We start from the raw sequence: 11,575 nt of genomic DNA, 5'->3' as shown, positions 1-11,575 counted from the left end.
TTTGAGAATCCTGTAACAGTGCTGATAAGCCAATGTCGCAAGATAAACGACCTGTAAAAACAGTGGCCTGAAAATTCATCCCCCCAACACCTCCCACCGGAAGCTCCCCATTCTATCCTGAGTCATGAAGCACACGTGAAACCTTAAGGGAATCACGCGCCCCTTGCATGGACACTGCATTGGTAAATAAACTGTAATAAATCGAACCAAAGCGAGCTCCTGCACGGTGGTGGTAACTCCACGCACTCCGCCGGCCAATAAAGTCTCCTTCCTCTAACACGGTTGTCTGAGAGTCGAATTTCCTCTGAGGGGTGTCGCTTCCTGCAACACCAATTGCCCTGGGGGGAAAAAAAAAAACTTGAATGTCATCTAGCGGAGACAAATGTATGTAGAGCACACGTTGACCAAGATTTTGCACAGGAAAAAAGTAAAGACGTCGCGTCCAAGGCCTAGTACCGGTGAGAGTCAAGGCCGAGACTGGCACCTAGACTCCACCCCGCATCCTTTCCGCACAGCGCAACCGTCAGAAGTGATGATCTGAGCTCTGGCTCTCACTCGCGTCGGTTCACAGGACTCAGTGCTGAGGAAGTAGGGCTCTGGGAAGGGCGGGCGGGAGGGAAGGCGGCCCGGAACCTTTTGCGGCGACCGGGAAGACCTTGCGGCCTCGGAGTGGGGGTGGGAGCGGGTAAGGGCGGTGCTGCGACCAAGCTTCCGGAAGTGGAGGGCTTTGTTTCCGAGGGGAAGATATTCCCAGACGAACGCGGGAGGCGGCGGTGAGTCCTCCCAGCGCAGGAGGTGGCTCGGCAGTGTTGGGAAGAAGCGGCTGGCGGTGGGAGAGCGGGAGGGCCAATACCGGCCATCTGTAACCCGTTTTTTTTTTTTGAGTCACGCTTGGGGTTCCCTCCGCCGTTGTTTATCGAGCCTTCCCAGGGCCAGGCCCTAGGAATCCAGCACGGAAGGTATAGACTCAGTCTCTCCCCTCAAGGTTTCTACAGCTTGGTGAGGCTGCGTAAAACAGCTCAGCTCCCGAATCACTGAAGTTGTGACAAGGGCTAAGAAGGAGCTCGTAGAAGAGAGACCCAGCCCCGGGGCTCTGAGCGCTCTGGGAAATGGACTCCGAACAGCGAGTTGAAGGGCGGGAGGAATTGAGTGAGTGGAACTACGTGTCCGAGAGGACAGAGTTGGGGAGAAAGCTTGGTGACGAAGCTGAGGCCACTGCGGCGAAAGAGCGCAGTCGGGGGAGAGGTGCACTTGGCAGCAGAAGAGGGAGGAAGGGCCCTGGTCATAGAATCTGGAACGCTTTGAGGTAAAGTTGGGGCCTTATCAGAAGAGTAGCGGAAGGACAAGATTTGGTTTACGGTTTTGAAAGGATCACTTTGCCGGGTAATGGTTGTACGATAGAAGGGCAGGAATTGTGAGGCGATCACTCCTAGGTGGCCCCAGCAGTACATGAGAGATGGTGGCCTAGGGCGGCGGCAGTGGGTAGTGGAGAGAAGTGGACAGGTCAAAATGTTGTTTAATCCCGTATCTTTCTGGGTTAGATACGGGATTTGAGGTGATTCTAAATGTGCGGACTGAGTGAGTGAATTATAGAAAACAAGACTATTTTGATGTGTCCTTTTCCTCCTAGTGTGAAGTCAAAAACCAGAAATTTTTTTTCCTCCCTGATTATATATACTCATTACATGCTGTGTGCTCCCTGTGGAAAACTCAGAACATGCACACAAACATTTTTTATAGAGAACAGTAAAAATTACCTATAACACCGTTACCCAAGATGGTCCTATTTTGCTGTGTTTCTTAAAGGTTTTGTTTTCTGCGTACACGTTTTGGTATAATTGGGTATATATTTGTTATATCTTTCTGCATTATTTTCCATTGGACATTATCATGACAATAAAGATTGAACTGCTGTATGCCAGGACATCATTGACAGATATTTTTTTCCTGATCGTAGCAGAAAGTCAAATGTAATTCCACCAAGCCAGGGATAACTTTTGGTGAATTTTCCTTTTAATGTTTTTTTCTTTGTGTGCACCTTTTTGGAAACCTCACAGTTTATGCCACATTTTATGTTTTGTTTTCCAATCAGATGTGTTTACTTAATGTTATTTATTGCCATTTTCGCGTGTCTTTAACTACTTCAGGATTTCAGTTTTTAATGACTGTTTAGTCAGAACCAGTCCCCCTGTTATTAGATAAAACAAGTTTTCAGCTTTTTACTGTTAGGATGATGAGAGGGACATCTTATTAATATAAATTCTCAGGTTTCCAATTTGTTCCTTGAGGACAAGTCCTAGAAATGGAACCTACTAGATAAAAGGTTAAAAGGAACGTATCAAATTGCCTCACCCACACATCTCAGTAAGACTTTGATCGAAATTGTTTCAGAGATCACATTTTTGCAATACTTTGTTTTTCTACCCAAAGATATGGTTATGTCTTTTTAGTTATTCAAGTTGTCTCTTATTTGTGTTTTATATCTTTTCTTGTAAAACATGTCTAAGAAACGGCCTGTATTGTTGATTATTTAATAATTATACCTACTCTGCTTAAATTGCAAATGTGAATGAAATCTTTGAGTCACATGTCTTTCCTGTAAAATTATTTTCTCCTTAATATATGACTCGGTTCTGCTAAAATATAAATAAAAGAGTGAGATCAGAAAGGTAGAAGGATAAGCTGGAGTGAGATTTTATTAATTCCATATGTAACCGGTAGTCTAAAGAGTTCCAGGTATCCTGCTCCTAGTTGGGTTGGGGAAGCAGCCCTTGCTATGCATCTGAGTTTACCTCATCTGTACAATTGGGAACCAGCCAGCAACCTCGATCCTTTCCCAGGAATGACTAACGAAGCAAGGAACAGCTCATCAGGATTAGAAAGATAACATCTCATGAGGATGCTTTTGGAGTTGATTTTAGTTTAACAATTCTATCATTAAAGCTTTTAAAATGTACTTGTTAGCAAAGGTATTTGTTTGTTAATGAATTACAATGTTAACTTGTAAATAATAATGTTAACTTGTGTTTTTGGTTTTATGCAATAGAATCCTGCTTATCTATGAAATGCAGTTAACACAACAGCTAGACCTATTTCCCGAATGCAAGGTGACCCTTCTGTTATTTAAAGATGTAAAAAATGCTGGAGTCTTGAGAAAAAAGGCCATGGAAGGCGCCATCGTTGGATCATTAATTAACCCTACAATGGTAAGTACAAGTGAGAATGAGTGAGCCGTATGGGGCATTTAAGAATATGTTAATTTTCCATGATGTTATAGGTTACCCTAAAATGGTCATCTTTGGGGAAAATGTTCTTGTCCAAGCTTTGGAGTGGAGTCAGATTTGTCCAGCCTGAATTTAACAGTGAATAGCAGCTGAAATGCCAGGCGCTGCCCTAGGAGACCAGGAATGTTGTAGTCTGGCTCTGACATAATGGCAGATGCCTGGATCTCCATCTTATCTGAATGAGAAAATCTCTGCACAGCAGGCATTGCATAGTAGTGAAAAGCACACACTGTGGAATCACATTGCCAGGACTTGATGCCAGTTCTGCCATTCGTTATGACTTTGAGCAGGTAGTAGCCAGCCTTTATAGAGCGTTCGCTGTGTTCCTGGCTTTACATATACTTACATTGTTCTCAGTGCCTTACATATGCTGCTAACTCACTTCACAACAACTCTGTGAAGTAAATACTACGATCACCTGCATCTAACAGATAAAACACTAGGGAATTTGCCCAAGTTCCCTTGGTGGTAAGTGACAGAGCTGGGATTCCAACCCAGACATTCTTTGCCTTGGTGTCCTCATCTACTGCATGTGCTTAATAATATGGTTTCATAGAGTAGTTTAGGAATTAAGACAGGTATGAAATGTTTAGAATATGGCCTTTGCCATACAATGAGCCCTCAATAAATGTTATTTTTAAAACTTTTACTATTTGTTTTTTGCAGCTTTAAAAATCTGTGATTTTCTGAACACCCAGGCCCTTGAGATAGCAACTTTGAAAATATAGTCCATGGGAACTGTGATAAAATGCAACAGCCTGACATTAGAGTTACTGGGAGATAGGGCATGCACCTTCAGAGTGCTCCAGAATCTCTGTGCGTAATTCTTTTTGTTCTCCTTGGTAGATCATCGATCCATTTCAGGTAGTTGTGGCAGCAAACAAAGCAGTTCACCTCTACAAACTGGGAAAAATGAAGACGAGAACTCTATACACTGAAGTTATTTTCAACCTTTCCCCAAATAACCATGTAATTACTCTGAATTTTGCTTACTTTATTTCTGTTGACCTTGTCCTGATAACATGTGTTCCCCAGTGTTGGGTCAGAGGCTAAATTCCGGTAAACCTAGTGTAAATGGCAACCAAAATGATAAATGAAGAGAGCTCTGGACAGAGAATTAAGGTTTAGCACTGCCTCTTACTAGACAAAGAAGATTTGGAATTTCTTCGCATATAAGTAAACAAAAGTTTGGCTAAGTGAGGATAGTTTATCTGTCCCTCCTGGCTACATGGGATCAGGAAAATCCCTCTAAAAGATAACTAAATCTAAATGATGAAACGTTAGGTATGGATATTTGTGTGTCATCATACACATCTTTTATTCTCCTTGTTAACTCCTTGAGGAAGAATCCATGTCTTCTCCATATAACACAAGGCTGTGTGGTACCTAGAACAGCCTTGAACACAACATGCTCATTCACATACCCAGTACATAAGAAGAGTTTGTGGTTTGAACTTCTGATAGTAATGAAAGTTACTGAACTGAAGACATTCCACATGTGGCATGTAAAAAAAACATGAAATTTTACTGATGAAGTTGTAGTATTATTACTATTAATAATACATCCATGTCCTAATATGAAGAGAAAAATCAGGAAACCTGTGGCATGGTTTAAAATACAGATGTTTGAACAATTTATAAAATGCATGGTAACAGAGTTCCCCAGTACCTGGAGGAAAAAATTACCTGATAATTTTTGTTTCTTTGAGATTGTTTGAAATAATTCCAGAAACTATTCAATTCAGTAAACAGCTGTTGAGCTTGTCACCTGTTCCAGTTACAGTTCTAGGAGCAGAAGAAACAATATGTTCCAGAGGAAGGCAGATGAACAGACAGAAGTTCAGATGCCCTGAGATAAATGATATAATGGGGATAATAATTCAAATCTGTGGGAACAGCAAAGAACAATGCAGTCTGTGAGGAAGAAGTTACAATGGGGAGTGCCGTTTGAACTGGACCTTGAAAGATGAGGGCACTCCAGGCAGAGGACCGAGTATAAGTACAGGCAAAGAATTTGAAATGAGATACTTAGTCCAGACTGGTTAGAGGGCAGGAGTGGATGACTGAGGTTTCACTTGGGGCCAGAAGGAGTGGGTGTTTGTGTGCCATGCCAAGAGGTCTGGGCTCGATTCCATGGGAATAAGGTGCACCTTTGAGCAGAGAGTTCTAGAGGCAGAACTGGTAGATGTTGAGAAGGGATTATTAAAGAGAAAAAGTATAGACAGAGAGAACTCTTAGGATATGGAAATAACCTGAGCCGGGAGGAAGGCAGGTGGGGAGATGCTTCAGATACAGAAACTACTGGTTCATTGTCTTTATTTTTCCTTAGATTTCAGAGGCTTTGAAAACATTTGGTACCTCAGCAAATGACACTTCAATTCTAATTGTTTACATTGAAGATGGAGAAAAACAAGTAGATCAAGAAGACTTGCTATCCCAGATAGAAGGTCATCAAGTTTCTCTGGAAAATCTTCCTGAAATAACAAATGTTACAGAAGTTAGAAAGGTTTGTGAATACACATTTGTAGAGGGCGTGTGGTAGATTACATGAAGGACAGTACCCATGCCGTTCGCTGTTGATCAGCAGTGCTTCTATTTTTTTTTTTTTTTGAACTTTTAAGAAAAGTTAAAAGAACGAAAATTACTTGAAAAAGAGTTATAGATGCAAACAACTGGAAGATACAGGCTTATATAACATATAGGTAGAAACTTTGTTGATGAAAGCATTCTCTGTGAAAGAATAGATAAATATCAACCTTACATAGTACATCTCTAATAGTAAATTGAGTATGAAGTTAATGTGTAGATGTATGTTTTTAAAACTGGTACAAATTTGGTTTCTATGTTTAGAGAGTTACCACCATAACGGCAATTTGACATAAGTGATGAATTGCCACCTACTTTGCATATTTTCATTCCATTTGTAATTTCATACTATTGTCCCAATAAAAGTAATTTCACTTCTACATGTTTGTGTAATGAAAATTAGTAGTTCATAACTATCCGCATGTCATAATTTGTCTTTTATTTTTACAGGTATATAAAGTATCTTCACCAGAAGAAAGTATTGGGACATTATTGGATGGTGTCATTTGTAGAATGTCAACAAAAGATGTTTTATGAAATGAGAGAAATATAATTTTCTGCATTTATAAAAAACATTGATTTTCCTTTTATGTTAAAATCATTTGTATTTGTATATGTTCATTGTAGAAAAATTTAAAGCGCATTGATATAACAAAGGGAAAAAACCGACTTCTACCTCTTAATATTTTAAAAGTTTGCCACTGTTACAATTATTTGTTACTGTCTTCTATTTTCTATTTCTATTCAAATATATTTTATTTTTCTATAATTGGGATAGTAATTGCAAACATTTATTGGCTATCTACAGTGTAGTAGGTTTTTGCCTTACTGATTTTATGTCCACCAGCTCGTATCCCTGCCCTTACTTCTGAGTACTCCAGCATTTCCTTTTCAAGCCTCTTGTTTCTAAGTGTTCTACAACATTAATTTCATTGTCATAACACTTTATGTGGTAGATGCTGTTATTACTCCCATTTTACACACAGCCACTAACAGATCATAGTAACTTGCCTGAGGCCCTATGCTAGTGTAAAATGTTTTATAAATAATTTGGATTTGCTCACTTTTTATATTTTGCTTGTATCAGTCAAGGTAGAGTAGATCAGAGGTCAGCAAACTTTTCTGTGAAGGGCCAGATAGTAAATATTTTTGGCTTTGCAGGCCATCTGGTCTCTGTCACATCGACTCGCCTATTGCTTTTCTAGTGCAGAAGCATCTACAGACAGTACATAGCAATGAGTGTGGCTATTTCCATTAAAATTTTATGTGCAGATATAAGTAGTGGGCAGGACTTGACTCAAGGGCCATGGTTCGTGGACTTCTGGGTTAGGTTAGGCTGCAGTTCTGGTCTCTAAAGCTCACCGGTTCACATGAGAAATATCTGTTTCTTGCTTATTTAGCTAGTGTGAATCGGTAGGAAGACTCACTGCAGTGACTCAGGAACCCAGTCTGCTGAAGGCTTCATCTCGACATGTGCTCTGTGGATTACTGCGCAGCTAAAAGGAATACTCCGAATTATAAGGTGGCTCATAAAGCTTCTATGTGGAAATGACAGATACCGCTTATCTCTGGTTTCACTGTCCAAAGCTGGTCATGTGGCCCTGCCAACTTCAAAAAGGGTAGAGAAGTGTGATCCCGCCTCTTGCTGGAAAGTGGAGAGGTAGGGATGCTTAGGGAACAAACGCGTGATTTCCCTCACGATCATAAAGTACAAAAGCGCACAGCTAACGTTTCCTGTGTGTATCGTGCTAAAAACGTCATACGCGCTACCTCCTTTAGTCCTCACAACAACCCCAAGATATTTTACGTGCGAGGAACCACGCTTGACCTCTCAGCTCTACTTCAAAAATTTCAAGCATACAAAACAGCTGAAAATAGTACAATGAACATTTATGCGTCTTTCATGTGAATTCACCATTCGTTAATATTTTGTTATATTTGATTGCTCTCCTTTTTACCTATATGCACATCACACACACACCTTTTTTCTTTTGAACTGTTTGAAAGCTAGCTGCAGACATGACACTTCATTCACCCTACATCGTGTTTCATTGTCATGACTTTTAATATCTTTAACCTAAAACAATCCTTTTTACCCATGTCCCGTTTGCCCCGAGAGTACTCGCAAGTGGCGCTTGTGGCTGCAGCGTTGACCCCGAGATAAGTCGCAGATTACAGTCCTAACCTTACCCCCAAAGTTTGCCACAAATTATGTCACTTTTATTATTTTTTCATTGCTCTAGTGTATCAATAGTCTGGAAACAAATGACATCATTCTATTTATAGAATTCTGTTTTTGGTAGTGATGTTCCCATTAACAAAACAGAGGAATTCTATTTGCTGAAAATGTCAAATCCTAGAGGATGTCACATTTTTACACGTGATGTTAACATCATTCGCAAGCAGTCGTTAGCCAGAGATTCATTTGATGAATCTGATTAATGTATACATTTCTGTTACATTAGGATTAAAGACAAGTTCTGTTTAGAAATGACTCCAAGAACAGTTTTTATGTTTTCACACTGAAAACCAGTCATGTGCTTCAGTCTCAAAGAGCGTGTTTATGTAAAATTAAATTAATGCTGGCGGCAAGCTGCACTTCTTTTTCTAAACAAGAAATGGGTGAAGAAAAAATGGTTCAGATATGTGCAACTGAGAGCTCAAATCAATAGTATACAGGGGCGCTTCTAGATCTGCAGACTAGTTCAGCACTTAAGGAAGCAGAAATTTAAAAAATCACAGTTTCTTCTCTTTAAAAAAATCTGACTTGGAGAACCGACTCAAGCAACAAGGTGAAGATTTTAAGAAACTGGAAGAGGAAGAAAAAGATAAAAGATAAAGGCAGGAAAAGATAATTTGGTGGCAGAATTAACAGGAAATTAAGGGGCATCTACTTTATGAAGTATGTAATGAAACAAAACCTTTTCAGCTACAACGATGCATTTGAAGCAGAGATACAGGCTTTGTCTAATGAACGTGGTGCTGCTCAGGAACAGCTAAATCGATTCATATGTTAAATGATTAGGTCAGAATCTAAAAGAAAAAAACCAAGCATGTGAAATTAAAAGATGAAAACAGACAACTCATGTCAGAGGGGTCAAAACTCTGCTCTCAGCTTGTCAAAAAAAGTAATAAAATGACAAGAGAAAACTTCAAAAGGAATTGAATGCAGCTCTGGGTATCAAACACTGATCTTTCAAAGGCTTTTCTTCCTGAAAGTAAAGAAACTTTTCCTCTCAAATCCCTGTTAAAAGAAGGCATTAGACATGGACAATGGACCAGGGGTCACCAGAGGGAGGAGGGAGGGGGAAAGGGGGAGAGAGATGCGGATGGGGGATTGGGGGTGAATTAAATCATTTCTTCAATTAAAAATAATAATAAAAAGAAGGCACTAGTTACTGCTGTTGAAGTCCTATGGAATTTCAAGCAAAATGCAAGTAAACCTCAGAAACACCTGTGGAACATTATTTTATTGTTACTTTTGTTTTTGCTGTGGTTATTATGTTTGTAATGAGTATTTTTGAATGTGTTTAATATTAATTTCCTGTCCTTAGGTATGAAAAAGGAAGTTTAATATTTTTACCAGTATGTCTGCTGGTCTTTATTTTCTATTGTCAGTACCTCCTCCTTGACACTCATTTTATCACCTCATTCTAAACCTTCTCCTTGACGTTCCAGCTTTACAACTCATCCCATGAACTCAACCTTCTTTTAAAACTCACTCTCATGGTATTATTCCCTTTTTCTAAAACCTTAGGTGGTTTCAGGATTCTAATCGCCAGGTTTTGTAGGTTGATATTCAGGGCTTTTCTAATCTGAACCTCTTAATCTAGGATAAAACACCTTGGCTTGTCCTTGCCTCTCCTCTGATTACGCTAATAGTGTTCATCTCTGGTACCCGTGGTCCATTCATCCAGTCGAAGTGAGAAATGAAGGCATGCTTAACTCCATTGTAATCTCTTTGTCTCTTATCAGAGTCACTGAGTTGGTCAATAATTTGCAGATTCCTAGACTCCATCCAGTCTCACTAAAATAAATCTGGGATTTGGCCTGAAAGTGTGCATTTAAAACAAACTAGATTTAATTCTTAGATATACTAGAAATCCGAGAATCCCTGGTCTTAACCTCTTCAGAGAATGTCTTATACTGATTGGCATTGGCTGTCTGGTTGTGGAGAAGGAACGTGCAAGGCCTGAAGGGGTTAAGCCAGGTTTATTGTAGCAGAGTGGGAGCAGAGTTGAGACGAAGATGGCGTCAGCCCCAAGCGAGTGGACCTGAAACTTACTTGGGGCTTGAGGCAGGCTTTTTCGATGGGAATATTTCGGGGAAGTAAATTGGCGGAGACAGGAAGAAAGTCTGGTGAAACGCGTGTAGTGTTGCCAACCCGGGCGTTGCAAGGTGCGGTTCCCACACAAAGGTAGGGGAGGAGTCTAGGTCCCGGCTCTCCAGGGTAGGGATAGGGTGCTCCTGGACCTAACAGCAACCTGCCTACTGGGTGTTCGGTTATGTTTTTGTAATATGACATAAAGTCACGCTTTAAGTCATTAACCATCCCGAAAAGTAAAATAATGATGTTGACATTTTTAAGAAGTACCATACAAGTCTTTCAGAATTCCACTATCGATTTGTTCACGATTCGAGGTAGTTTAAATCTTTAGGGGAATAGTAGTAGATAGATTTTTGTGTCCTCGTTTCTCGTCAAGAGGCACATAATGTCAAGTAAATCTTGGTACTTGGTTCTCTTTCGGGTAGCTTCCTAGAAGGGGAATTTTGGGGGTAGGGGATATACACTCCTTAAAGGCTTTCAAAACCGGAAAGGTGCCAGTTTGCACTCCCAGTATGAGAGTACACACATGCCGGTCTCAAGAAGCTCGCAGGCAATGCCCTTGTAAGCATATTTGCCATTTTGAAATGTCAGACTCTGGTGAAGTTGAACTTGTATGTGTACTTGTTTGTATGTTATGAAGAGTGGTTTTACAGGTTTTCTTTCTGTAACTGTAGTTGATGTTTCAGCTCTGCGACAAGAAGAAACCAAACAACAACAAAAAGCAATGCCATTTCCTGGGAAAGAAGAAGTTAACGTAAGCTCCATAAGACTTTCAGAGAAAGTCATTTTGAGCCAGTTTAGGAACAGTGTCCTTTACAGGAACCAGGTAGCTCCAGAGCCTAAATCCTCCACCTGCAAAAACAACCGTTTGTTAGAGGGCCTTGGGTGCTAGGGGGGAAGGGATGGAGATTGGTAGGTCACATGGATTTGGTTACTTAGACAAGGATTGCATATTAAAGGAAAAGGTTGGGTGTCTCCCCTGTAATCGAATAAGGTGAGGGAAGGGGATTCTGTAACTAGGTGATCATTGCTCCCCATCTCCCCAGTCTTGGGAACAACCAAGGCTGTGAGTCAGCTCAGAGGAAGGGTCTTTAATCCCCCATCCTCTGCTGGCACCCTCTCAACATGGACTCAAAACTACATGAACAACTATTAAGCCCTGTGCCTTCTCAGGCTGTTCCAGACCCTGCTAGTGCTCCCCCAGGCCACCCCGCTACTGATTCCTGGTGATCACAGAGGTGAATGAAATATCAGCTCCCTGCCCTGTCATAGCTAAGCTTCTTGATACTGAGGTTTATGATTATCAGAATTCCAGGAGCCAGCCAATGAGGTGGCGCCCAGGGCCTGCTCCACCTCTGGGGTGACAGAAACCCTGCAC

The 11,575-nt window shown here is 40.8% G+C and overlaps 1 protein-coding gene across 4 annotated transcripts; it reads left to right on the top strand.

The window, feature by feature from the left end:
* The first annotated feature begins 631 nt into the window (after positions 1 to 631).
* TPRKB (TP53RK binding protein) lies at positions 632 to 7,593 on the top strand. Of its 4 annotated transcripts, none has more exons than XM_039852787.1 (5): positions 632 to 773; positions 3,047 to 3,206; positions 4,131 to 4,253; positions 5,614 to 5,790; positions 6,321 to 7,593. In XM_039852787.1, exons 2-5 carry the CDS (start codon positions 3,066 to 3,068, stop codon positions 6,405 to 6,407), a joined length of 528 nt encoding a protein of 175 aa, XP_039708721.1. In that variant the 5' UTR covers positions 632 to 773; positions 3,047 to 3,065; the 3' UTR covers positions 6,408 to 7,593. The 4 variants fall into 4 exon arrangements, with proteins under 4 accessions (XP_039708721.1, XP_039708720.1, XP_039708719.1 ...); XM_039852786.1 differs by lacking the exon at positions 632 to 773 and adding an exon at positions 780 to 959; XM_039852785.1 differs by lacking the exon at positions 632 to 773 and adding an exon at positions 967 to 1,306.
* Positions 7,594 to 11,575: the final 3,982 nt, after the last annotated feature.

This window comes from Pteropus medius, unplaced genomic scaffold, assembly GCF_902729225.1.
Source record: "Pteropus medius unplaced genomic scaffold, Ma_sr-lr_union100, whole genome shotgun sequence".
NCBI lineage: Eukaryota > Metazoa > Chordata > Mammalia > Chiroptera > Pteropodidae > Pteropus > Pteropus medius.
Note: the sequence above shows the minus strand (reverse complement) of the source record. Positions and strands in the feature narration are given on the sequence as shown.

Coding starts and splice junctions, on each gene's coding strand:
- TPRKB (XM_039852785.1), top strand. CDS start 1,110: ATGGACTCCGAACAGCGAGTTGAAGGGCGGGAGGAATTGAGTGAGTGG. Junction 1,307..3,046: donor AGAATCTGGAACGCTTTGAG/GTAAAGTTGGGG, acceptor TTTATGCAATAG/AATCCTGCTTATCTATGAAA. Junction 3,207..4,130: donor CATTAATTAACCCTACAATG/GTAAGTACAAGT, acceptor TCTCCTTGGTAG/ATCATCGATCCATTTCAGGT.